The sequence below is a fragment of the Fusarium proliferatum genome (genome assembly GCF_900067095.1).
Source record: "Fusarium proliferatum ET1 genome assembly, contig: FPRO_scaffold011, whole genome shotgun sequence".
NCBI classification, from domain to species: Eukaryota; Fungi; Ascomycota; class Sordariomycetes; order Hypocreales; family Nectriaceae; genus Fusarium; species Fusarium proliferatum.
Genome location: NW_022194800.1, coordinates 1,289,685 through 1,316,034, shown reverse-complemented (window position 1 = coordinate 1,316,034; position 26,350 = coordinate 1,289,685). Strand labels below are relative to the sequence as shown.

At 49.1% G+C, this 26,350-nt stretch overlaps 11 protein-coding genes across 11 annotated transcripts; 6 read left to right on the top strand and 5 right to left on the bottom strand.

Moving 5' to 3' along the window:
* Positions 1-371: 371 nt before the first annotated feature.
* Positions 372-1,619, top strand: FPRO_08625 (uncharacterized protein; the record flags this gene model as incomplete). The annotated part of the gene is made up of 1 exon (XM_031222313.1): positions 372-1,619. One exon carries the CDS (start codon positions 372-374, stop codon positions 1,617-1,619), a length of 1,248 nt encoding a protein of 415 aa, XP_031087785.1.
* A 376-nt stretch (positions 1,620-1,995) lies between these two features.
* Positions 1,996-3,117, bottom strand: FPRO_08624 (uncharacterized protein; the record flags this gene model as incomplete). Its single annotated transcript, XM_031222312.1, has 1 exon — positions 1,996-3,117. The coding sequence occupies one exon, from the start codon at positions 3,115-3,117 to the stop codon at positions 1,996-1,998; it is 1,122 nt and encodes a 373-aa protein (XP_031087784.1).
* A 964-nt stretch (positions 3,118-4,081) lies between these two features.
* FPRO_08623 (uncharacterized protein) lies at positions 4,082-5,249 on the top strand (the record flags this gene model as incomplete). Its single annotated transcript, XM_031222311.1, has 4 exons — positions 4,082-4,417; positions 4,468-4,489; positions 4,598-4,781; positions 4,835-5,249. The coding sequence occupies 4 exons, from the start codon at positions 4,082-4,084 to the stop codon at positions 5,247-5,249; spliced, it is 957 nt and encodes a 318-aa protein (XP_031087783.1).
* A 2,021-nt stretch (positions 5,250-7,270) lies between these two features.
* Positions 7,271-8,159, bottom strand: FPRO_08622 (uncharacterized protein; the record flags this gene model as incomplete). Its single annotated transcript, XM_031222310.1, has 2 exons — positions 7,271-7,917; positions 7,967-8,159. 2 exons carry the CDS (start codon positions 8,157-8,159, stop codon positions 7,271-7,273), a joined length of 840 nt encoding a protein of 279 aa, XP_031087782.1.
* A 1,201-nt stretch (positions 8,160-9,360) lies between these two features.
* Positions 9,361-10,167, top strand: FPRO_08621 (uncharacterized protein; the record flags this gene model as incomplete). Its single annotated transcript, XM_031222309.1, has 3 exons — positions 9,361-9,593; positions 9,645-9,980; positions 10,029-10,167. The coding sequence occupies 3 exons, from the start codon at positions 9,361-9,363 to the stop codon at positions 10,165-10,167; spliced, it is 708 nt and encodes a 235-aa protein (XP_031087781.1).
* Positions 10,168-10,420: 253 nt separating this feature from the next.
* Positions 10,421-11,190, bottom strand: FPRO_08620 (putative methyltransferase family protein; the record flags this gene model as incomplete). The annotated part of the gene is made up of 2 exons (XM_031222308.1): positions 10,421-10,934; positions 10,988-11,190. The coding sequence occupies 2 exons, from the start codon at positions 11,188-11,190 to the stop codon at positions 10,421-10,423; spliced, it is 717 nt and encodes a 238-aa protein (XP_031087780.1).
* Positions 11,191-12,027: 837 nt separating this feature from the next.
* Positions 12,028-13,556, bottom strand: FPRO_08619 (uncharacterized protein; the record flags this gene model as incomplete). Its single annotated transcript, XM_031222307.1, has 10 exons — positions 12,028-12,067; positions 12,116-12,272; positions 12,318-12,718; positions 12,768-12,805; positions 12,851-13,002; positions 13,049-13,067; positions 13,123-13,148; positions 13,194-13,287; positions 13,334-13,372; positions 13,425-13,556. 10 exons carry the CDS (start codon positions 13,554-13,556, stop codon positions 12,028-12,030), a joined length of 1,098 nt encoding a protein of 365 aa, XP_031087779.1.
* Positions 13,557-14,232: 676 nt separating this feature from the next.
* FPRO_08618 (uncharacterized protein) lies at positions 14,233-15,937 on the top strand (the record flags this gene model as incomplete). The annotated part of the gene is made up of 5 exons (XM_031222306.1): positions 14,233-14,491; positions 14,530-15,073; positions 15,126-15,251; positions 15,295-15,778; positions 15,824-15,937. The coding sequence occupies 5 exons, from the start codon at positions 14,233-14,235 to the stop codon at positions 15,935-15,937; spliced, it is 1,527 nt and encodes a 508-aa protein (XP_031087778.1).
* An 852-nt stretch (positions 15,938-16,789) lies between these two features.
* Positions 16,790-19,279, top strand: FPRO_08617 (uncharacterized protein; the record flags this gene model as incomplete). The annotated part of the gene is made up of 3 exons (XM_031222305.1): positions 16,790-17,577; positions 17,631-18,338; positions 18,394-19,279. 3 exons carry the CDS (start codon positions 16,790-16,792, stop codon positions 19,277-19,279), a joined length of 2,382 nt encoding a protein of 793 aa, XP_031087777.1.
* An 821-nt stretch (positions 19,280-20,100) lies between these two features.
* On the bottom strand, positions 20,101-24,802 carry FPRO_08616 (putative ABC1 transport protein; the record flags this gene model as incomplete). The annotated part of the gene is made up of 5 exons (XM_031222304.1): positions 20,101-20,874; positions 20,928-21,980; positions 22,027-22,953; positions 23,004-24,043; positions 24,091-24,802. 5 exons carry the CDS (start codon positions 24,800-24,802, stop codon positions 20,101-20,103), a joined length of 4,506 nt encoding a protein of 1,501 aa, XP_031087776.1.
* A 607-nt stretch (positions 24,803-25,409) lies between these two features.
* Positions 25,410-25,737, top strand: FPRO_08615 (uncharacterized protein; the record flags this gene model as incomplete). Its single annotated transcript, XM_031222302.1, has 2 exons — positions 25,410-25,560; positions 25,634-25,737. 2 exons carry the CDS (start codon positions 25,410-25,412, stop codon positions 25,735-25,737), a joined length of 255 nt encoding a protein of 84 aa, XP_031087775.1.
* Positions 25,738-26,350: the final 613 nt, after the last annotated feature.

Here is a 26,350-nt window from a genome sequence, read left to right as displayed (position 1 = left end):
AGCTTTTTGGCCAAGGACTGGTGAAGTCAAAGACAGTTTGGTGAATAGTGAACATTTAATGTGAGTCGATTGTTCTTTGTTCTGGTTTCGGGTGTTGATTGCAGTACGTTCACTATCCTACAGGCAACAAGCATTGTGTTCGGTGACTTACTACTAGTCTTTGTTGCCAAGAACATCGAAATATGTGACTGTCAAACACCCGGTATATAATGAACCAGAATATCTCTCAACGCTCTTCTTACTTCATCCCATCAAACACTTATATCTTGCATCTTGCATCTTGCAACACAACAACAACCAACTTTCACAACTCAACAATCAACGCACACAACACAACACTCTATAGAGAAGTATCATCTACCAACATCAAAATGCCTTCTCTCTTGTCAACCCTCAGCATCCTAGCTCTCACAGCTACCCAAGTCTCCTCCCACGTCATCATGGTTGAACCCCACCCCTTCAACCTCGACACCGAACCCCTCTACCAAACCTGGCCTCTCAGCGAAGATCTCCCCTTCCCCTGTCAAGGCCGCACCCAGCACCCCGAGCAAGTCACAAAGGTAACAGCCGGCACAACCCAGCTCGTCAAGTTCTGGGGCAGCGCCGTCCACGGCGGCGGATCATGCCAGTTCAGCGTCGCCTACGGAAAGGAACCCCCCAAGGACCCTAAGAAGTGGCACACCATCTACAGCATCATCGGCGGTTGTCCCGCTGAGGCAGAGGGTAACATCGCTTCTACCGGGACGGATCCGCATGGCCGGGAGAACGGTAAGGAGTGTGGGAATAATACAGGCAAGGAGTGTACTAAGCAGTTCAACATTCCTATTCCTAAGGATATGCAGAATGGGCCGGCGACGTTTGCTTGGACTTGGTTCAACAAGATCGGTAATCGCGAGATGTACATGGTCTGTTCTCCTATTGAAGTAGTAGGCGGAAAGGATGATAGTAGCTACGTTGATACGCTACCTGCTATCTTCCGAGCTAACATTCCTGGGGAGTGTACCACTGGTGCTAGTGGAAGTGTCATCAACTTCCCTGAGCCTGGCGACTTCGGTAAGATTTACGAGCAGGGTACACCTGGAAGTGAGGGTACTTGTGCCAAGGGTGTTGAGCCCAACTTCAAGGATGATACTGCTGCTCCTGGGCCAGAGAAGCCAGCTGAGTCTGGTTCCCCTGCTCCCGCTCAACCTAGTGCTCCCGCTCCGGCGCCTGAACAGCCTTCTGCTCCTGTAGAGGGTGCTCCCGCTGCCCCTTCGGCTCCTGTTCAGCCTAGCGTCCCTGCACCCGCTCCCGAACAACCCTCTGCCCCTGTACCTGCACCTGAACAGCCCTCAGCCCCCGCTCAACCTTCAGCTCCTGCATCTCCCTCTAGCATGGTCACCATGCCCAGCACTCCCGCTCAGCCCACCGATTCTCCCGCCCCAATCGACTCAGCCAAGCCCGAAGCCGGAGCTCCAGCTTGGTCTGGTGAGTTCCAGGCCTGTCCCTCTGATGTCAAGTCTGGCATGATGCACTGTTTCTCTGAGACTTCTTGGGGTATCTGTAATGGAGGCTGGGCTTTTGTGTCCAAGGTCGCTGAGGGTACTAAGTGCATTGACGGTGCTATCGCTGCTGAGTAATTTTGATGTTTGCGATTGATTTCTTGATTTTACTTTAGGTTTTTTGTAAACAGGTTTTGGGAATTTGCTTGAGTCGTGGTTTAGTGATTATTTGTCTAGAAAAGATGAAATATAAAATGATTTTTGGGGTATCCAAGCTCTTACCATTGTGACAATATGTATAGGTCTTTTCCGTTTTAATTAGCGTCGATTCATCTAGCAACTTCTTCGGCACTCATATTCAACGGTCCTACGCCGGCTCTATGTATTACCCTTCACCATACTATGCAGCTTGTCCGCCAGATTTGTCATTTGTCACTCATCTGATTCCTGAACATCCAACAAACATAAATACGGTTTGTTCTTTAGTAATTCATATCTGCTCTCGATTGCTAACTCAAACGCCAAGTAACTCAAGAATCCCATGGTCAATGATACAAGCAGAGTATCTTTCCGCCATAGCAAACACCACCTCATCCGGCTGCATAGTCTGAGGCGTTATCGCCCAAAGGAATCCCTGCAAACTGTATCGCCGATAATCATCCCATAGATCCTCCCTTGTCAACTTCGGTCCTCCCTCGTTATTCAAAGCCTCCAAATATGTATCAACAAGACTTGCTTCGTGCTTCCGTCTATCCTCAACCATCAAAGCACCCGTGAGGAAATAAACCAAGTCAAGAACCGACGGTCCATACTGCAGGCCCTGCCAATCGATGAACCCAGGAGTCCCGTCATTCGCAATCAGGGTATTACCGACATGGTCGTCACCATGAATCAGCGAGTAATACTTTTGATCCGCATCGCCGTGTTTCCACAGAGCTTGGAAAGCCTGGCGTATACGATCAGGATCTAGCAATTCCTTCGCTACAGGCGGCCGAACCTTTTCATCGAAGCGTGCTCCCCATGGTGCAGGCGCCAACAGCGCAAGGATAATGCTTCGAACAGGGTTCTCCAGCTTTGATCCGTCTTTGCCAAAGAGCCAGGGATATTCCTCCTCCTTGGTATTCCATGTCTTTGCGTGCAGACTAGCGAGTTGCTTCAATGCTTCGCCGACTCGCTCAGGTGCCCAGGGCTCCAATGGTGTGCCAAAGGTAGCTTCGCTTGATACATCTGACATTATGAATATGCCTTGGCCGTTGACGGTATCTGTGCCAGCGAACCAGATCCTTGGGAGAAGCATCGTTGTCTGCGGAGCGACATGATAGTGAAACTCAGCCTCACGGCGGTAAGTCGGTAACATCTGAGGAACCGTCTCGCGAATCACTGGATTGAATCCTCCCTTGAGCACAACCCTACTAGGAATCTCAGTCTTGACACCATCACCAAAGACGAGGTCCACAAAGACTCTGGACGAGGTGCCGTGTATAACAGAACTGATCTTAAAGTCCTTCACAGCAACGCCAAGAGCTTCCGATAGCCACTCAGAAGTAACCTCGTCCGGGGTTAACGGCAGCGGCCTTTCGCTGTTGAGATTACACCTCGGGGCTTTAGATCCCGTGACAAGGGAGTTGAATATCATGATCTATGTTTGGAGTGAGGAGACAGGGAGAATGTATGGTGTTGCTTTTTTTGTTGCACCAGCCAGTAACGTAGGTTATATGCCCTTGTCGGGCCCTCATACAACCCGCTTTGAGCAAGCTTATCTGCAGGGCAATAACTCGCTTATAAATGATGGTATCAACTCCTTGCCAAGTAGATTTCCCGTCCAGTGAGAGACATGGTCTGTTGTAACTCGTATGTCAGACAATTGTTGGTTCACCCTTGTAAGATGCGGCTGGGAGTTACATCCGCCAGCTCCTCAATGGAGTATGTTTCATCGCCCGAGGTATTAAGTTCACGCTAAATCCTTTGTCGTCAGCTCAGGAAATCAAGTCATGCGATTTTCTGCATTTCTCTTTCGTTGACTGGCTTTTGGGAAGGTCAGGTCATTAACACCGATTGAGCTATTTGCTTCACAAGACTTGACCTAAGTGACTACCTACACCTAGCTTCTAAGGAATTCTCGAAATACCTCCAGCGACAGCCATGTATCTGGTAATTGACCTGAATCTCCTCCCCAGTAGAGTTGGCCCGCGGGAATAGATTGGGTTGGCCCGGAGGGTATTAGGCTCAACGGTGGCCAGATCCCGTTATTGATCGCCAGTGAACTAACTCCATGCAGAGTACAGCTCGCTAGGGCTGATGCATGATACCAGTAATGCAACAGCTGATCCAGGAGTCACTCATCCCCAACATGTCCATTCTAATGCCGATATATCCTTAAGAAATTGCCCCCTGATTGGTGTTGGCTTGGCACTGACGACCATGCATCCATGGACTTGACTCGCGTGAGGACCTTGAATCTTTGTATGGGCTTGGCTTTACGAAAAATCCTTACAATGCAACATTCAACCCAGCTGAGGTGAATGCCTCGACCAGCTTTAATGTGACTTCCCTCCCATTTCTCTCAATGCACTCTACCCTGAGTTCGAGTCTTCAGCATCATGGCTACTCTCGATCCTGGGGCCAACATCTACAATACGTCAGTTGTGCCGCCGCCAATCGGCCAGGAGTCCAATTTTGACAGACCTCTCTCGGACGTGCAACTCGCGACAATCACGGTCTTTGCAGTCACGTACTTCCTCGCCACGGTCTCCCTCGCTCTTCGATATGCCACAAGCGTACTGGTCGTCAAGGAATGGGAACTTGATGTCGTTCTCATCACGCTTGCATGGGGCGCCGCGCTGGGATACTTTACCTCTGTTTGCTTCATGATGAAGTACGGATGGGGCTCGCATGCTTGGGATGTCTCTCTCGCAGATATGGTTCAGTATAACAAGGTACATATAATGATCTTTTAGAGATAGTCGTTATCCGCTGACAATGATAGTACTTGCGAAGCTCTCGATCCTGTCCGTTCTTTACCGCATAAGCCCAGCACGAGGCCTATCAGATCTCGGTCTATGTCATTGCAATTGCGTTATTAGTTTATACCATCACCTTCACCGTATTACTTTCAGGGCCTTGCAATCCGAAGGATGTTGGGTCGGGAGTCTGCTTAAACAATCTCGCCATCTCCCAAGTCGTCTTGAACATTGCGACTGATTTGTCCATCATCATTTTACCGCTTCCCACGTTACATAATCTTAAAATACCATTTCGACAAAAAGTTGTTGTGGGCTGTATTCTGTCCATTGGTTCTGCGTAGGTATCTACTGGTTGATTAAGAGATAACAAAATACTAACCGCCCCTGCAGTGTCCTAATCGCGTCCATCGTCCGAGCTCCTTACGTCCACATCATGGCCACAAATCCCGACTTCACCCGGAAACAAGCCGAGGCTGGTGTATGGTCCTTGGTCGAACCCAACATGGGCATTGTATGCAACAACCTGATGCGCCTGAAGCCGTTTCTCAGAACATACCTTCCCAGAGTCTTGACTTTTCTCGGTCTCACAGCCAAGTCTAAGCATCAAGGAGACAGTCCATCCAAGTCCAGCGGGAACTGGAGGGCCAGACCCTCGCACAGCTATCAACTGAATAGTCTAGAGCATGAGGATCCTCATCATAAGAGGTTTAGAAAGGAGCCGTCAGTGGAGGAGGCTGCTTTTGGTGACTTGGATAAAGAAGCTTCACGTCATAATGGGAGCACTGATGATATACTTAGATCATAACGATTACCCTCCGTTACGGGAACTCCAGAAGCTATTTACAAGAATCCATAAAGGTATTCAGATAGAACCATTGATCAACCATGCTTTCGGATAACACGAAGATTCCTCAATACTCAGGATTATTCACGTCCTTGACACTATACCTTCGTTAATACGGCAAACACCTCATTCAGCCTGAGCTTCCGTAACCAATATACACGCTCTGCCCAACGATACTCCCAAGGCTGCCACGAGATAACAGCACAGCAGGCCAGTCTCTCTCACGACCATAATAAACCGCAAGCACTGCGACAAGTGCCGCCGTTGTCTTGAAGACAGAGCTCTGTCGAAAGCCTTTTTGGCTTGCCAGATCATGCTCTATGGTACCATCTAGTTCCCCTCTTCCAGTAAGTCCCAGCCGAGATGCAAGAAGAACAAGGCTTCGACCAGTTGTGAACGCCCTGACCTACAACCTCGGCGGTAATGACGTTACAGGTGAACCAGCAGCCGGTCTTCATCGAGAATGCGCGGGTCAGGGTTGTGTGACCACATAGAAAGTGGTTCGTGTTCATGATCCAGACGCACATTGTAAGTTTTGTGTGAAGTCTGGTTGGAAGGGTAAAAGCTGACTGATGAGGTATGCGAAGAGGGTAGAATCGCCGACAGCGGCGCAGGTTGTAATAAAAGGCAATAGACAGACGAAACTATTGTCTATATCGCCGAGAAGTGAAGTATCATTGGTGTCGCTCTGAAAAGCTTGAAGGATGAGAAGCAACAATCAAGACGGATGGACGCGAGGAACTGAGCCTTGTTATCTATGTCGCAAGCTGCGCGTCGCATGTGAAGCCAAGCCCAACGACTCTAGCAGCACAGTGTCACACCTGATTGACTCTGGCCAATCTGTTGACTACACTGCAGAGTCAAGAAACAAGGGGTTTGAAAGGGATGTCTGAAGTGCAATACAGTACAACCATCACACCAGAAGTCGCGAATCTGACTGCTCACGGTTACTGTTTCGGAATCGATTCTCCGGAACAGAAGAAAAGAACTGATTTTTCACCGTATTCCATATTAGGAAGGTTTTACCATATCATGCTTACTGCTGACGGTCTCCAGAGCCTCACGAGGTACAATCGCTCTTATTGGCTGTTGTTTCGTAAAGACAAATAAACCATGTATATAGGTAAGCAAGGCGGAATCCTACAGGTCGAATGGCTGTCCACGTAAGACGTGATCGGGTCAGCAATGCTGCTGTGCCGCTTGACAGCCTGAAAATACAGATTGATAACTGAGAGGTTGGAGAAACGTTAATTCAGCTGCTTCTTTGGTCACGAGCTGAGAATCCTACAGATGCATGGATTAAACTCATTGGCTGATCGGAACACCATGTCAGCGTCGCTTCTCAAAAATGAAGCCTCACTCAATTAACCGAGACAAATGATGCAGTGTTTCTTGATTGATATTGATAATAGCCCCAATGGCCCCCATAGCTGCCTGCTGTTTACTGACACATCGATGCAGCCTCACTCCATCGCTATCGGAGACATAGCTTTCATGTTGGTATGGCATGATTTGGCGATGAGGCATCAGTATTATAGCCTGAAGGATTTTGTATTGAGAATATGGCGTTGAGCTTCATGGTCGTGTGGTCCGGAAAGGAAGTTAACCGAAGGCCTCTATGATTCGGTAAAATCATACTGATTGCGACGACTCGCGGCCATTTTATCAAGTGCCTGAGCATCGCTTGGATAGCAAAATATGTGGAATTTGATACACAACCCAGGACTCAACAGAGAGAGACATGAACAGCAGCGTAAATGTTAGGCAGCAGGATAAAAACAGAGTACATAGACTCAGTGAGCGAGGATCGATTTCCAAAAGCAGATATCAGAATCTCCAATTTATTACTATTCTATTCAATTCTATAAACCTCTAACCATCTAACACATTTAGACATTGGATATCAACGCTAAGAACTGAGTGCGCCCCTCTAACGCAAAGCATAATTCGACCTGTTTTCTTCCATCTCAGATTACATTCGTTTATTTGTTGGAGGGCTTGGGCTTCCAGAAGACCCAAGCGAAAGTGATGCACAGCTTGAGGAACGCAGCGATCCAAAGAGCTCCAGCAAATCCAACCCAAGACTTGGACAGGAAACCACCGGAAACAGCACCGGCGAAGAGAAGCACAGCTCCAGTGGCTCTTCGGTTTCGATCGGCGTTGTCGTTGATGGGCGCAGTGAAGAGCTTTGCGTCGCTCATCATGTCGCAGTACAGACTTGTCAGGACAATAGTCGGCATGGCGTTGTACTTGAGGACACGACTGGCGACAATCTGGCCTGCACTCTGGAAAGCGAGGATGATGATGGCTGCGTAGTCGGTGGCCGGGAATGAATCCTGGACTCGTTCAATAATCCAGCCATTCTCGTGCACTGTTTCCCGACCATGGGGATGGTTATAGACTGCGCCGGTTGTAGCGAGGATAGCTACCAGACCAGTGAGAAGAGCCTGGATAAGGAATGACGTGATAAGGACCCAGCGCTTCTGAGGTCCGAAAAATCGGTGGAAGCTGGAGAAGAAGAGCGCTCCAAAAGCGAAGCAGACAATAGCGAGAAAACAGCGAGACCACGCTTTTCCAGGTAGGTTTTCAGGCTGATGGCTGACGCCTAGACCAACAAAGATTGTGTTTCCTACAGGATGTGAGTTTGAGTTTCGACGTATCAATTGAGATGAACTGACCTGTTTGCATACTGACGAAACAGCCGTACATGTTAAATGCAGCGCTGTCAACGAGACCAGCCACGAAGAAACAAATGAGCAGCAGAATATCACCCCATCGCGTGTCAATCTCCGTCGTGAATCTGCTGGCCACAGGGCTCTTCGTCTCTCCCTTCACCCCAGCTTCGGGGCTATCGCTACCAGAGTCGGGCATATTGACCGAGATTCGGAAGTGTTGCCGAAAGGTATTCCCTCTCCAAAAAGTCGTTTTCAACGTCGATAACGGGGTTCTTTTTAATCCAACGGCCGTGGGCGTGATGACGTCTTTGGCAGATTGAAAATGTTTTCTTAGTTGACGCCTCGAAAAGTTATTTTGAAGGGAGAGAAGAAAACAAAGAGTCACTCCTTTAATCGGGATGACGTGCTGGATGGCCCCACTATTCTTCGGTGCGAAAATTGTCTGGGCTGAGAGAGAAGAAATTAGGATCCGGCGATTTCGGCTCTGAATTGCTTCGCCAAGAAGAGTGCACGGACGGTGCGTACGTGGACTAGTCTGGGCAAGATATTGTTAATGGGCTCTGTCTAAGTGGATTAAGTCGAATTGTATAGTAAAAAAATTGCTATTCTTGTAGGTCAAGATCACAGCCTTTCTTTTACTCCTGCAAACCGCAATGGCAGAGGAATCATATCATTAAATGACAAAGAGGGAGGAGATGCCAAGGTGCACTGCCTCGGCGCCTTCTATTGACAAAACAATACCAAGAATCGCGTATTGCCAAGCCGGCACTTAACTTCCCATGCCGAGATCACTTTTTCTAGGCATTAGGGACTGCATATTCCGCTAAGAAGGAGTGTCAAGCAGACTTGTTGGCTTCGTAAGTAAGCTCCTTATCTAATCATCCTGTCATAAAAGTGAATTCTTGCAGCGCGTGGTTCAGGGAAGGGTGCATTTCAGCAAGTGGGCAACTTTCAATAGCTCAACTGAATAAAAGCATTGACCAATGTATTTTTATCCCAGATTGGGATAAAAATCACGCCCAATAAGAACCTAGGATTACAGTTGAGCATTCTGTTTCTGTCGTAGCCATGGGATATCAATTTTTGTTGTCTTGAGTATTTACTTACCCTGCACATCTACTGTGGCGTCTTGGCTTTCCATCAACAACATGGCAGTATTTAACTATAGCAAGCAATAACGCAAATTAAGCTTAGGATTGAAGTCTCGATTTTATACTATTATTCTCCTTGCAAGTTTCTAGAGGCTACTAGCTAATTTCCATAATGAAGAAATTCATTGTCCAACGTCTCGTAGGAACAAGCCACGTGTGGCGCAGCATCAAGCACAAATGTTTTATGCAGGCAAAATTCAGAGCCGGGTTTTCTTCATGTGCACACCAACTCACAGCTCTCTCATCATGTCGAACCCTGCAAACTCACAACCGGATAGCTTAATACAAGCAGAAAAATGCAAAGAATACTGGGAGTCCGTTGACTCTGACAATAATGGAATGCTTGGCGGTGTTTTATCCGTCATGCCCTCCGTTTCCCGCATCGATCTCCAAGGCTCGCGAACCTTCCTTGCCAGATTAGGTATAGGAATCAAGAGTGGTAGACAGAGGATACCGAGAGTTCTCGAGGGTGGAGCGGGGTGAGTCTCTGTAAGATACCCGTGGACAAAATTGCTAACGGATGACTATAGAATTGGCAGGATAACCGAGGGTCTTCTCCTGAAGCTCGCAGATCAGGTTGATGTCGTTGAGCCGGTGGTGAAATTCACAGATGCACTCCGCGGCAAGCCCGGCGTAGGAGAAATTCACAGCGTCGGTCTTGAAAAATGGGAGCCTAGCGAAGGAGCTGTATACGATCTTATCTGGATCCAATGGTGCATAGGACATCTCAACGACGAGCAGCTACTGCAGTTCTTGGAGAGGTGCAAATCTGTTTTGGAGAAGGAACACGGTATTCTCGTGTTTAAGGAGAACTTGAGTACATGGGGTCAGGATAAGTTTGATGAGCTTGATGGCAGTGTCACAAGGTAAGAATTGTAGCTGAAGTTCTTGGGTTAGAAACTGACGAGTCACAGGGAGGATGAGAAGTTCCAGCAGCTTTTCAAGAGAGCGGGGCTGAAGTTGGTGAAATCAGATATGCAGCGTGGATTCCCGGTTGTCAAGAACCGTCAACTACTCCCGTTGAAGATGTATGCTCTTCGCCCGGAGCAATAAAGCAAAGTCTCGGTTACATCAGTTCAGCGCACGGAGTCGGCGTCTACCAGAGCAGAATCGAGTACTTAAGGTACACAAGGCAAACTGAGAATGCATTTTATTGGCTGGCCAAGTCTCAAACGTTGATTTGCCATGTTCCTGAAGCCACAAAGATTCTGCCAAGCCAACATCATAAACGCGACAACCGCGTTTCTAGACCAGCGATTGGCTACATGTGAAGCGCAACCAACCAACAGCTGTTTCAGCACAACGTTCATTGTCCTTTTGGCTTCAAGGCATACATTTTAACTGGGAGCAAAGATTTTGGAAATCCTTTTTGCAACTCAGCTTGTATAATTTCTAAACCCGCCTTTTCAAAAACTGCTCTAAAGCCCTCATCCGTTCTAATCTTACCGTCAGCATGAATCTTTAAGTTAAACTGGAATTCGAAAACGTACCTTGTTACCGTGCTGTCAACCTCGTCATACGTATACTCCCCACAATCACTCAAGTTCTCCTTCAAAACAACGACGCCATCGGCACTCAAACAAGCAGCGCAGCGCTGGAGGTATTTGACGAGGAGAGCATCGGATATCTGACAGGCACACCATTGCGCCCAGATCAAATCATACTGGACGTCTTGCGGCTGCCAGTCCTGCAATCCAATGTTGTAAATCTGGCCTACACCGGGTGTATCTACCAAACCAGCGGTGAACTTAGCAACAGGTTCAATGATATCCACCGTCTCAGCGACATCAAGGAGCAAGCCTTTAGTGACTCTACCAATTCTACATAAAAATGATTAGTGTCAATATACTTCTATTTCAAGAGATCTACTAACCCAGCTCCGCCTTCTAGCGCTCTCAAAATCCGGGGCTTGCTAATCCCCAGCTTAGCTAGGAACGACCGCGAGCCCTGTAAGTCGATCCTCGACACGGAGGGAAAACCGCCCAGCATGCCGTCGACGCTAGCGGAGACGTTCTGCCAGTAATTCATCGCCTCATCCATTGATATCAATGAATCGGGCAGTGGATGTTGTACCATGTCTGAATGTTGTTGTCTGTCGTCGAAAAAATTACAGTATTTCGAGGGAGGCTTTTCTCATACCGCCGATTAAACCGGGCTAAAAATAGCAGAGGTTTAAAATGCCTGAGGCAGGGTGACTAAATATACTCCACTTGGGAGGAAGCGAGGTCCAGACTTTGGTCTGAACTCACCGACAGATGGGGACTAAACAAGTCTTGCACTATAGTTAGTGGGGGGAAGTATGTTTTTGGGTGTCATTACGTGAGACATGCAGGACTTAATAAGCGCAATGTTAGAAGTGTCGAGCTCTATCCCATTGAACGTATGACGGAGAGAAAATTCTTCCCAAGGTGTAACGTGATCTCATACCCCTGTCACGAATATCAGCTGGGGCGAAGTTTAAACCGAATATGACGCCATGCTTGGAATATTGGGTTGGAATGCTTAATTGTGAATCTGACCCATATCATAGGACGTATCTGTATCGTATCTTTATTACGTATAGCAGCCTAAAGTATAGCCTTATAGGTGGCAGTTAACTATATAACCTCGTGACCAGCAAATACTTATCAATTATTGTCTCAAGGCTTGTTCAGTTTGACTGTCTGTGATCTTTATAAGCCGCTACCGGTTCCTAACACCGACGACTAAACAGCAGTACCGCGAATCCTCTGGTTCAATCTGGGTAGCAAGAGTATTTTGTAGCAACCTCTATATTTCACAGCCTCAAATGACGGCCATTTCCCCATAGGATTCGGCTTGACGGCCGAATAGTAAATGCTTGGCCAAGAAAGGAAAGAACGCTAGAATTCAATCTTAAATCATTTAAATTCGTTATTGTGAGAAACCATCCCGTCATACTTGGGCCTTGGGCTTTTGGCCATACACAACGTGTCTAGAACCTGTTAGTACTCTACTCTCCAAAACCTTGAAGATCACTTACATAGGCCACCAAGCGTGAATGCGCCTATCCTTCATATCAGTCCTAACCTTTGCCAAAAACACCTCTACCTCCTCAGGACTCCACCCAAGCCCTTTCGTAAAGAGCACCATAGAAAGACCCGACAGCTCACCCGCGATATTATGATTACACCAAAACCCTAAATCGTCAGCTCAACTCTCCCACAGTGACAGAAAAAACATACCAAGTTCCTTGTAATAAGGATCAGCAGGCCATTTATTAGAAGGCCACTTATACACAACCTCTGTAACATTCACAAACCCCGCATCAATCATCTGCTGCTTGTAAAATTTCGCACTCTCCGCCGTGCGACCGAATTTATTCGTCGCTTCGATCATGAGGCTGGACCACTGCTCGATGTAAGAATCCTTCTTGAGAGTGTCGTCGTCGCATTGCGCGGGAAATGTTATGTCCTGACATTCAACCCAGCCGCCGGGACTCAGCGCGTTGAAAGATTGGGCAAAGAATTTGGGAAAGTCGCCGATTGAGCCGGTCATCATGCGGGCGAAGATGAAGTCGAAGTTGTAGGAGAAGGTCCATTCGTCTTCGAGGTCGTCGACTTGGAATTGGAGATTTGTGGGGAGGCTGTAGTTGTCAGTGAGAATGAGCTGGACTTTGAAGATTGTAGGCGTACAAATTTGGCTGGATGGGGCTGAGATCGATGCCGATGACCTAGAATGTTAGTATTGATGTGAAACGTGAGATGCGGTGTTGTACTTCGGTTTCGGGATGGGCGTCGGCAAAGTCAATCGCCCAGACGCCAGTACCGGTTCCTGCATCAAGAACGCGGCTCAAATGCTTGGTATCTCCAATCGGGCTGAGAAAAAGCTTTCCGCCAAGAGTGAGCGTGAACAAATGATGTTGCAGATCTACTCCAATCAGCCGATGCTCATAATACCCGTATAGCTCACTCACCTAAACGTTCTTGCTCAGACTGATGAGGCGAGATGTTAGTTGGCTAGGTAATTCAAGACACGTGAATTTCATACCGAATCGTTTGGGAGTACATAATTGACTATGGTAATTAGTATGATGCTTCACATGAGCGAGGGCTACGTACTGGATTCTCTGAAAGCGTGGTATGTTCGTCCGTTCTCGGTGCGATAGGCCATGATGCTTGAATTGATTGACGCTGTACTGCTCGCAGCATCATCCTGCAAACATCAGCTCACGTTACAAACAATCCTGGATGTTCCCTACCCCTATCGCTGAATCATTATCAGGAAAATCCTGCTCACTCTAAATCTCGTCAATTCAATTCAATCTCCCCTCAGCAGCCTCAATCGCGAACCTCGGCTTGCAGCGCGCTCTCATCAGTCGTGGGCGCATGTCTCTCTGCTTCTGTCACGGAAGGGGTTACAGCGGTCTTGAGATCCGCAGCATCATCGCCCGCCTGCTTCTCAGCCTCTGTATCGGTCGTCATGGTTCCACTAAGTTGAAATGCGACGTTGCGCTGCGAGTTGCAATTCGGCAAGGAGACATTAAAGGTGAACGAAGAAGATTATGAATGTCCCCTCATCTGAATAAACAAGATAACGTGCTGAGCCGCGCCTCGTTACTGCAATAAAACGTCGCGGGCGCAGAGCCAGTAAGCACAACTGACGTGGCTTGTGGCTGGCATGTTACAAGTCACTTTCTCGACTGACTGCGGAATATTTCTCCTTCAGGGCAACAGCTAACCTTGATCATCGGATCATCAACCCTAAACGATGCCCTCTCTCCGATTCCAGCGATCAAGGTCCCGGGTTCCGCGGTCGATGGCGTGTAAACTAGCACGATAGAGGATGGGTTTAGTGGTCTAGAAGGTCTAGCGCTGAGTTTAGTCTGCTGTGGAGGGGCTGGAACACAAGACAGCTTCGTTCACATTCGTTGTCTTACCGAGGGGATGGATGCAATGTAATGCACGATCATATGCTAGTGAAAGGAAGGGAATATTAATGATCCCCTTGACCTGTAGAATTGTTTCTTTTTGTAAAGCCAAGTCCCCACGGGTTCGGCCCGCTGGTCCCTGATCCAAAGTGTTCGCCCCAACCAACAGCTTCAACGCTTGGTGATATAACCACCGCGAATTGTTGAAGATTGTTCTTGGCAGTGCCATCATGGCTGCAGATTCTTTTCTGGTCCATTTGCGCGAAATGGCTGGTGATGTTCGCCCATCGGTCGCAATCGCAGGGCTGCTTCTAGTCTTCCTGACACTCTGGTCCGCCCTCTCAACATGGCGACAGTACAACCGCCTGCGCGAATTTAAAGGCCCTCGCCTAGTAGCCCTCTCAAAATGGTGGTTAATCAAGAAAGTCGGTGGTGGAAGAGCATACCTCGACTTCTGGGAGGTGACAAAACAATACGGCAAATTATCCAGTAATCGCATCGCCATCGCAAGCTCACAATCTCAACAGGTTCAATCGCCCGAGTCGGACCCAATGATCTTCTCACCGACGATCCAGAACTAATGCGCCACATCCTCAACGTACGAACCGAGTATCGTCGATCAGATTGGTACGACGGCATGCGCTTCGATCCCGGCAACAACAACATTCTCTCATGGCGCAACGAAGACGAGCATTTCAAGCTGCGCTCTAAAATGTCAGCTGGCTACGGCGGTCGCGAAGTAGAGAATCTCGAGCCCAAGATCGACAAGAACATACTCTCCTTCATGAACTTGTTGGGAACATACGCCGATGAGAAAAAACCCGTTGATTTTGGTCGGCGAGCGCAGTTTTTCACTCTAGATGTCATTTCGGACCTGGCGTTTGGTGAGCCGTTTGGGTTTCTGGAGACGGATTCGGATGTGTACAAGTATATCCAGATCACGGAGGAGACGCTGCCAGCTGTCATGGTGACAACGGTGATTCCGTGGCTGGTCAAGATTTTGAGTTCGCCGCTATTCAAAAGCCTTTTGCCGTCGGAGAAGGATAGGCTTGGGTTTGGAAAGTTGATGGGGTGAGTATGATGACGTTTAATTGAATTGGGTGAAGGTGCTGACGGATTGAAGAATTGCGAAACAGGTCACGGCTGAGCGATTTGGACCAGATAAAAAGGTTCAGAAAGATATGCTTGGGTCTTTTGTTGCTCATGGCCTTACACAGAAAGAAGCAGAGTCGGAGATTCTGTTGCAGATGTAAGTGCTTCGAGTCAATTGGTGTCTTGGCTAACAGTCGCAGCGTCGCGGGCTCAGATACCACAGCTACAGCCATTCGCTCAACCATGCTTCACATCATCACCAATCCCCTCGTATACACCACCCTCCGCTCCGAAATCTCAAAAACCCACTTCTCAGAACCCATCATCCCCGACTCCATCGGCCGTGATCTTCCCTATCTCCAAGCCGTCATAAAAGAAGGTCTCCGCATATTCCCCCCCGTCGCAGGGCTAATGTCCAAACAAGTCCCTCCCCAAGGCGACACCTGGAAAGGAAAGTTCATACCTGGCGGCACCAAAATAGGATACTGCGCGTGGGGAATATTCCGCCGTGAGGATATCTGGGGTTCTGATGCTGGAGAGTTTAGGCCGGAGAGATGGCTGGAGAGTAAGGGTGAGAAGTTGAAGGAGATGGAGAGTGCGCTGGAGTTGATCTTTAGTTATGGAAGATGGCAGTGTTTGGGGAGACCGGTTGCTTTGATGGAGCTGAACAAGATCTATGTTGAGGTAAGTATTTTGATGATGAGGGAGGATGAGGCTAATTTTGTGTAGTTGTTGAGACGGTTTGACTTTACGATTTGTGATCCAACCAAGCCTTGGACTGTGTTTAATTGCGGTATTTTCTCACAGTCTGAGCTCATGGTTCGCGTTCACCGCAGAGATTGAATTGTCAAGGGTCATCTGATTACGGCTACGGAGACATGTACAATGGACGGACCGCAATGGACTCGCTGGGTTCCTGTATGCACCATGATAGTTTACTTCCAATTGCGTTTGCTCAGATCACTGTGTTTGTAGTTGGATAACTCCAAAATACGTATACAATAACAAAGGACGTCTGCAATCCAGAACAACCTCAGCCATCACCTTGCTTGATTTGTTCTACAATAACTAAGTATCTAGGTGCACATGCAGTCGGATTGGATGGTTCTTGGGCAGTGTACGGATAGCCGTAGCGAGATGCAGCGGGCAGGATTGGATGTGGCAGATGAAACATTGGATGCAACGTGAGGAATTAAGCATAGGCGAGACAGCAGCAAAAATGGGTCTAATCGGGCAAGCACATCTATTCTATTGTAGGTAAGCAGTAACACAGCAGCCAGATTGACTCCACTCTTCCTGTTTGTGTAACGCCAAAAACCAAGCATTCAGCTTGCAGTTGCGGACACTGTTTGTTGGTGCGGGCAGTTGCTGTTTGTTTGCCAGAAGCTGCGGCCTTACAATGCACCTGCCCTGGAAGATGCGAGAATTCATTGCAACCTGAATAGAGATTGTTGCCTTGCCACCCGACAACCACCTCAGCGCTCCTTCCATTCTGTCCAACCCCAGCCCGCGACTTTCCTAACCTCACCTAAGGTCTCTTCACCACCTAATCCCCCCCACCTCTTGCTCTCCCTCGCAACCTCTCCGTCCTCATCTCTTTTCGTCACCAGCAATTTCGTTCTTATCCTTTCACCTCTACGATTGCTCTTTACCTCGCATCACCAATACTGTTCACGGAATCACGTCGCAGCCACGATGGATCTCCTCGACGGTTCATTCGACCCGACTTTGGTCAAATGGGTCAAGACTACCGAAACGGCCCTCGCCGAGGCCCAAAAGAACAAGGGCCAGCTTATGACCGACCATCCTGACAAGGATACCGTCAACAAAACCTTCATGATCCGAGCACTCGGCAAGGCCCTGATCACGCCTGGCTTATCCCCCTCTGGCGGATTTATCCGAATGGTCTGCGGAGGTGACTACCCTTTCCCCAACTCCAAGCTTGTTGAAGACCAAATGGAGGTTCTCCCCATCACCACTGTTGAAGCCCCTTATCCACCTTGTACCATCCCTGAGAAGGATCTCAAGCCGATCAGCATCTCCGAGATGCGTCTTGAAACTCATCATTGGGGATCAAAGGTTCTCCTCCACAAGTTGTCGACTATCGACCGTCATGAGGCTATCATGTTCATCGTTGAGGATCAGGCGGGTACAGCTGTCTTGCTCAAGCTGTATCACCAGCCCTTGGAGAAGGAAATCTCCTGCAACTGGACCATGTTGGACTATCACGTGTGCATCGTCAAGAACCCTTTCTTTCAGCGGGTCAATGACACCATCTCCCCGAATTTCTCTCAGATCCCCCAGCTTTACTACTCGCTGAGAGTCGACCACCCGGGCGACATCATTCCCGTGCGCCATGGCGATGGGCGAATCCCCGAGGCATGGAAAGTTGACCCATGCCGAGACGGTAAGACCAGTCATGGCCACCGCGATCACGGCAACAAGGCCTTTCGCAACAAGAATTGGGCAGAAGCTCATCACTCGTTAGTTCCCCATCCTCCTTCAACTCACTCATAGCTAATATTGTGAACTGCAGGTACTCCGAAGCCCTCGATGTCGCCGAGACTCCCCAAGACAAGCAGCTGGCCCACCTCAACCGCTCCCTCACCAACCTCAAGCTTGGTCGACCCGCCCAAGCACTGCTAGATGCAACCCAGGCTTATGACCCCGAGGCGCCTACCGAGAAGGCTTTGTTCCGTCATGCCACCGCCCTCTACAAACTGAACCGGTTCGAAGATTGCGAAGCCATGCTCATCGGCCTCCTGGACAAGTTTCCTGACAGCAAAGCGGCCGAGACAACTCTTCTTTCTGTCAAGACACGACTGACAGAGCAGCACACGGGTAAATACAACTTCAACAAGATGTATGAGACTGCCAAGGCAGCCAAGAGAGCTCCCTTGATTGATTGCGCCACCTACTCGAAGCCTGTTGAGATTCGGGAGTCGCCTGGTCGCGGTCGCGGTCTGTTCACCACCAAGGCTGTCAAGGCGGGCGACTTACTCCTCGTTGAGAAGGCCTTTGAGTATTCATTCATCGACGAGACCCGAGTGATGGACAAATGCACCCACATGGTCAACTTCAACACCAAGCGCCTGACGTCTGGTGCATCGGCGAATCTCTGGCCCAAGGTTGTTCAGAAGTTGTACCATGACCCGGAAGCTCTCTCTGCCTTTACCGAGCTACACCATGGGAAGTACAAACCGGTAACAGCTACCGAGACGGATGGACGTCCTGTTGTTGATGCGTAAGTTGATTTTCCTTTAGTTCCCGATGGAACACTTGTTAATCTGGTGTCGCAGCTTCCTTGTCGAGAAGATCCTTTCTCTCAATTCCTTCGGTGCCCCACGATCCACTCGGGACTTCTGTGGCAACAACGTCTGGAGCGGCAACCCAGCCCCCGAAGTCTGCGCCTCCACCCGTGAGAGGCCTCTCTTCACCTCCGTCGGTGTCTGGCTTCTCGTCGCTCGCATCAACCACTCTTGTGTTGGCAACTGCCGCCGCTCATTCATCGGCGACATGGCCATCATCCGCGCGGCGCGAGATATACCGGCCGACACCGAGTTGACGTTCCCTTACCGCCCATCTACTGACTCGGAGTCATACCAGGATGTTCAGAAGGGCTTGGCCAAATGGGGATTCAAATGTGATTGTGAACTGTGCAAGGACCGACTTAAGACCACCGAGGCTGTTCGCGTTCAGCGTAAAGAGCTCAGCAAAGAATTCTACAGGCACCTGCCTTCCGATCAGGAATTCGACCTTGACAAGGCCACTAAGCTTCTGCGTGTTGTCGAGAAGACCTACTCTGGCAAACCCGCCAAGCAGATCCGCTGGTGCATCGCCCAACTTTATGCCTACGTCGGAATTCGCTGCCGTCAGGATGAAGATTTTGTCGGGGCTGCTGAAATGCTCATCAAGGCTCTTGAGACCATGGGCTTTGTCATTCTCGCAACTCCGCCAGGTGACGGTAGTGCACAGGCTCGTTTTGAAGTCAAGCAGTGGGGAATGATGGAACATCACATCCCGTGGCTCTTCTTCCAGTTGATTGAGTGCTACGAAGAGATCAACCCGCACTTGGTGCCTGTCGCTGAGCATTATGCTCAGGTAGCGTACTCGATCATTGTTGGTGAGGGGGATTCGATGTGGGCTGTCATGCCTGCTACTGGCAACAAGGCGGAGCGAACCTGATGTTGGAATGCTCTCGCGTGAAGATTGCGTTGATGAACAACAGGCAAGTGTTGCTAGATAGCTAAGATCGAGAATCTTGCCATGGTAGATGGAGTTGGGCACATTTACCCGTATGTAGTAGTGCCATGAATTGAACCATGACCGAGACATTTGTCCTGTCCCCGCCATGTTTAATCAAGTGCCGCGTGCATTGTTCTAGGAGGCTCTCGCCTTTGCCAGGGCACCACCACCAACTGTTTCTGGGCAGAGTCAGTGGTATTCCTCGGTAGCTAGCGCTTATCGGTGAATCAAACTGCTTATACCCGTACATACTGAGCATTCATGCATGGTTTTGCTAGCGCGAGTTATCCTCCAGTTCCCATTGCCAATGGCCACAGAGGGCACGATTACATCCGGCGGTATGTCAAATCCGGTGACAAGACAGTCCTAGATGCTACAGCGAGCCATGATCCCGACTGTCCTGTCGACAATTCTCAACTAGGATTCTAGTGGTACCAGTACCTTGACCCGACTCTGAACTACCTCGTCAGCGTCAGCAATGGCGTCCTCATACGGGAATTGACGGAATGCGGTTTCATGGCATCCTGCAAGTATCTCAGGAGGGCGTGGAGCTTCGGACACGTACTTAGGTACAGGCGCATAATCCTTGATGCAAGTACCTGGTGAACCGTATGGAGTGAAATCAAGGACCACCTAAACAAGGCCACCGACATTGGTATTATGAAGGAGTAGCGATTACGACAAGTGCGCTATCCGTAACCTTTCAAATAGTAATCATATGATACAAAGAAACAAGAAAGTCGATCCCCTAACAACGCCTCTCACTCTTTCTTCTCCTTCTCTCCCTTCTTGTTCTTCGGGACTCTAACAAGCCAGTACAACGCCAAAGCCGCAAAAACATTAAAGATGATATAAACCCACATTAACCCAAAATTCCTCCATCGCTCATCATAGTGCGACTGAACCCGCGCCAAAAACACATTACTATCCCCAATGGTACAATACGTGCATGTACTGTTACTGCTCTCATCCACAAGATATCCCCCCGCGCTCTTGATATACGCCTGCATGTACTCCCCGCATGTCTTGCCCTCTGGCGGTGGAAAAACAACATATTCGTTCTGTGCACAGATAGCTTCTGTATTCGCCACAGCGGTAGATAAAATGGCTGATATAAGGTATGTAAACGGACTGACGCGATACATCCAGATCCAGAACTTGGGGAAACTATCCGGTGGCGCGAGAACACCGCAGAAGATGAGACACATCATGAAAAGCAGGTTGGCGATGTTTCCTCCTGTTTCAGCTGAACTGCAACCCGCGATTATGAAATCGGTGAAGGTGCAGGTGAAGAGCATGAAGACGAGGAACAGAAGAAACATCAGGGCGCCGCGCTCAGCTACGGCGTCGGTGGGTTCGGCGTTGCGGTAAAGACCGATGGGGTAGTACCAGCAGAAGTACATAATCGCAGCCATGAGGGTGTTCCATGGGATTTCGACGATGATCTGACTTAGGATGAAAACCTGCCAACTGTACGTTTTCGAGGGCCGTTCTCTGACTTCGTACAGATCTCGTTGAATGACAAAGTGCGGCATCTAAACAGTTAGTCTCACTCATGTCAGGTGAGATTTGAGACAGTTTGACTTACCTGTTGCTGTGTGAGCTGTCCAAAGACAGTCAATACCTGGAAAATCGCAAACATCTGATTCTGCAGCCCAAGCGCTGTGTTAGGCGCTTGATAAAACGAAAAGCCAATGAACAAGGCCACGAGCGTACACAGAGCCGCCTTGGAGTAAATATACGAAGGCGTTCTCCAATACTGCTCGAAGACTCGCGTGGTCACATACTTCAACTGCGTCGTGAACGTAGCAGCAAACTCATCGTACAAGTGCGGATCTTCATCCTGGCTCTTCTCAACCCTATGATGAGATAGTTCCTTCAAGTGTTTCTGAACCTCAGCGAACTCGGAGGAATCTCTCCAGATCTGCGGCCAGTCGAGATCCGTCTCGGAGCCGGGTGCTGCGCCGATTACTTCGAGCATCCATTCTGCGGGGTTTGCTTCAGGGGGGCATGGTTCTGCGCCGTGAGATTCGAAATATTGAGTCATTGTGCGGGAATGATCGCCGACGTCTCCGAAATATACCGTTTTCCCTCCACTCGCTAGGAAGAGTAGGCGATCGAAGCGCTGGAAGAGCATGGCTGATGGTTGGTGGATAGTGCAGAGGATAGCTTGCCCGCTACGAGCCAGCTTTTCCAACAGGTCCAGAATAGCCCATGAAGTCTGTGAATCCAATCCCGAAGTCGGTTCATCGACGAATAACAAAACAGGCGGTTTTGCAGCGAGTTCAACACCGATCGTCAAGCGTTTTCTCTGTTCCACATTTAAGCCCTCGCCCAAAACACCAACGACTGCTTCGGAATAGTCCTGCATGTCCAGCATTTTGATGACTTCATCAACGTATGCGATCTTCTGCTTCACCGGTATGTGTTTCGGCTGCCGCATTATAGCGGAGAAGTTGAGGGCTTCCCGGACTGTTGTTGTGGATAGGTGTAGGTCTTGTTGCTGAACGTAACCTGTTTTGCGCTGGAAGGAGGCGTCGCGGAGTTTGTCGTCGACGAGGATGTCGCCGTGGATCACGCCCATGCTTGTGCGGTCCGCGAGGCAGTCGAGGAGCGTTGTTTTGCCGGCTCCTGAGACGCCCTGGGCTTGTTAGCATGGGACGAAATGAGTTGGACTGCGGACCTACCATTAGAGCTGTCATTGTACCGGGCTTGACCCATCCGGCTACGTTATCAAGAATACGCCTGTTTTCACTCTTGATCTTGACATCGTAGCAAACATTATTCCAGTGAAAAACACTCGTTGACTTGAAGTTTGACGGCTGTCCTTCTCCATAGCCTTCTTTCTCCGTAATGGCCACGCGACCCGCTGGGCTAGACTCAGCATCGACTCTATTCCTGGCAAGTCTGTGTCCTCGACGGAAAACAAGAACTTCTCCCTTTGACTTCTTTGCGCTGACAGTTTCGGCAAAGAACATGTAAGTCGCAAGGAAAAGCAGCGTAAAAGCAATGACGATCCCAACGTTTCGCCACTTATGCGCATGGTAGTATGAGAACGACAAGTTGATATACCTATCCCCTGAAACCATAGGTTCGCCCTGTACAGCCCCAACCGTCGAACAAACGCGGTTCTCAGGCGCTGCATCCGGATACGTAGGGATAAACAAGTTGCACTCAAACTTGCGGTTATGAAACTCATTCACCATAAGCGACTCGAACGCATACGCAAGCGGATTGACGTAGTTGATCCATCGGCACCAACCGAGCATATAATCAATCTGGATAACGAAGCCTGTGAAGGTGACCAATGCGAGGATGAGCAGAGCAGCTGGGACCATAGCTTGCGAGAGTGTTCGCGACGCAGAAGCAATTGTTCTGAAAATCATGGACATGCAGAGCGTGACGAGGAATGTGATGAAAAGGAAGAAGAAAAAGGGACCGGGTTCTCGGCGGAGGTTGGTCATGAAGTAGAGTGTGAGGTTGTACGTGAAGGCGTTCAGGATCTTGTAGGGCATGTCGCAGAGCATAGAGGCCACTGCTTCAGACGAGGGATGATACAGGGCGTAGCGATCGTGCTTCTCAACGATGGGTCGTTGAGCATACAACGTAAGAATCTAAAACTGTTAGCCAAGGCTGTGATTATGATAGAGATTGATGAGCGTACCTCAAGAGCACTAGAAAACGCATTAGACAAACAAGCCAGAAACAGCAAAGCCCCCCTCTGGAAAAAGCTAGAAGTCGTCTGATTGATATTGTAAAACACACTCCCCACAATCAGCGCCATGATGAAATTCCCAAACAACTGCGTCAGCGTTATAGTCGGATCCGTAACCAAGCGCTTAAAGCCCCGCCAGACACAGAGCTTTGTCTGCTGCCAGTAGCTCAACGTGTATGGGCTCTTCTTCCGCTGGTTCTTAGCCTGTGCTGCGCGTCGGTTCGCTCGAAACTCTTCTGCTTCAGGTCCATTTATCGGAAAGTCGCGTTTATACTCTTCGATTTCTCGTTGGAGGAGGGCGTTGGCGTGGGAGGCTTTCCACGCTGCTGCGAATTCATCTGGAGTTCTCGGTGCGCGATCTTCAAACCCCTTTCGTGTAATTCGCTCTTGCGGACTTGTCATCGAGGTCAGAAAGTCAGGCACCGTCTGTCGTGCAGGACACTCAAACCCCAGATCTTCAAAATACCGCTTCGCCATTTTCGTCCCGCCAAAGAAAATCTGCCTGCCCTCATACAACACAAGAACCTTGTCAAAAATATCATAAGCAGCTTGTGGAGCCTGATATATCGAGACCATGGCCGCCGTATCAGACATCTGCGTCTGCAGCCTCAACGTCTTACAAAACTCGACCGCATTCGCTGAATCAAGACCTCTCGTGCTATTATCCCAGCACTGCAGCGGTGCGCCGCTGAGGGATGCTTCGGCGATGGTGACGCGTTTGCGCTCGCCGCCGGACACGCCGCGCACGTACTCGTTTCCAACTTTTGTGTTTACCGTGTGGCTTATGCCGAACATGGCCATGACCACGTCGCGGGAGTGCGAGATGAAGGTCTCGCGATCGATGTCGCCAGGGATAGAGCGTGGGGCGCGGGCGTGGGCGGCGAAGTCGAGGGTGTCGCCGACTGTGAGGTGGGGGAAGTGCACGTCTACTTCTGCGGTGTAGATTGCTTCTCCGCGATGGCGGGTGTGCATCTCATGGGCCGTTATGCCTGGTGATGTTCAGCCAGTCCAGAATCTGGAGAGTTTGGTGACTTACCCCTGTAGTTGAAGTATGCATCATCGTTGATGTAGATACCGCTTGTCTCGCCGGAAATCGTCTTGAGATATGTTGAACAGCCAGATCCAGGCGGTCCTAATACCACGAGCATCTCTCCATTCTTTACAACTCCATCAAAGTCTCGAATGATGTCGATCCTCGTCTTTCCATACCCCATCAGTTGACGCGGGAGTGAAGCAGCGTCAAGCCAGATATTGGCCACGTTCTTCTGATAATCTGTTGGCTGACCATATCCAAACACATTGAGGTTCTGATAACAAACACCAGCTTTCCGATTAGTAAAGCCAGTCTCACTGTGCAATTTCGAAATGGCTTTTGCCCAAGCCAAAGCTCTGAACTTGTCGCTTCTGGGGTTCAAGGGGCTGTTTTCATCGGCTGTAAAGGGGTTGCCACTTATAGCAGACATCTGACTCTGGTTGGTATACTGGCGTGCCAAGTCGCGGACAATACTGTGTCTGCGCTCGAGTTCCGAGTCTTCTTCATCTTCTGTGGTGGACTTGGCTGGTGTTTCGTCCTTGGAAGCCACGCGGTCTTCAGAATAGTTGGTAGGGGTTGTATCTGAACTTGGATTCACGGGTGTATGAGGCTCATGAGTTGAAGAAGTAGTCTGATTGTTTGCTGTCACATTTGATCCTAGTCCAGGTAGTGGCGCTGGCTGGACGGAGGTACCGCCCATATAAGTTGATGCCATGATCGATTTGCTTGAACTGTGTATTTTCTGGAGTGCTATGGGTATTCGATCAGTGACTCCTTAATAGAGACAGTATAAGTTGAGTGTGCTGAGCTTCCGAAATCTAGAGATTGAGTACAAGCGACTTGCATGCGAGTGGACTCATAATGATCTGATCTCCAATGCTGCAGCCTCTCATATCAAAAGAATTTCTAATACGACAAACTGAAACGAACTGCTGGGAATAAAACTTCAGTATCGTGATAATGAACACATCAACCGCACAGTCCTTTTAAGTCGGCCAAGCGGACTCTTGACAGATTGCGTCTTCCGAGTCGCATGTTGACCAGAATTATCCGCATCTCCAGGTTCCAATATCCTGGTATGTCAACCCCTGACCTCGGGAAGTTGTGGGGAGCTCTCGGGATGAGTCTCGAGCCCGACTGCCCGAGTGTGGCACCCCATTTCCCGCCATGGATTTGTTGCATGATCTGCTACCCAATCGTCTTTACCCTAGTCCTTTAGGGTTAGAATTTGAGCTATATGCTTTTAAAGTCGACATCTACGTCTCATGAGATGGAAGTTGAAATATTGTAAGAAAGATAATTGTCGTAAATTTCATACGAAAATGTCGAGTCCTGCTTCGCATCGAGATGAGCCTACGGACTTGAGCCCTACAGTCACAAACACGTCGATGGACTCGGAACCAAAGAAGGCGGGCAAGAGAGTGCTGTCGTGTGTGCTCTGCCAACAGCGGAAAAAGAAATGCGATCGGAAGAGTCCGTGTTCGAATTGCATAAGGGTAACCCGCTCTAACAAGTCCCAATAGTCCTGATACTGACTGCTCAACAGCTCAAAACAGTCTGCACTCCAAGTTCGCCAGCTCCGCCAAGGAAGCGCAGGCGTCCGAATCAAGATCTTCTGGAAAGGCTTGCGAGATGCGAAGAACTTCTTAGGCATTGCACTTGCATAAGACTTCCAACGCCAGAGCATAGTCCGCCAAATCAGCGCGAGCAGTCACCCTTGAGTTTACACGACGGCGAGGATTTGAAAAGGAAGAGAAGCAGAGAGCCGTCGCCTACTAGAGAAAATTGATGGATACCTGGGAGTCATTCTCTTCGCGAATCAATTTTTTATGAAAACACGGATGGTCGGGCGGTCTTTGTTTGACATTGAAGTCTTCCTGGTATGAAGTTTCAGGTTTTCTGAGACCAGTTCTTTTGCAATTGGGCTTTGTCTTTATGGGCGTTGAGGTCTTTCTTGGGGGATGGACCTTTTGGCAGTTATTGATGGACGACTCGCCTGCATTCATGACGATACCCAATTCTCTTTTTCAATGTCTCAGTTACTGAGGTAAGAGATAATTACTACTCTCAATCCCTCTTTATACAAGACCATCAGATACTTATAAAATCTCTATCCAAACCTACTTGTTCAAACGCCCGTCTTCTCGTTTAGCATAGCGAAACCGAAATGCGAAAACGTAAAAAACCTGGGGCCTTTGAGTTATTCGGTCAGATCTGACCCTCCATCAGCAAAGCCATTACAGGGGTGATTTACAGGGATCAC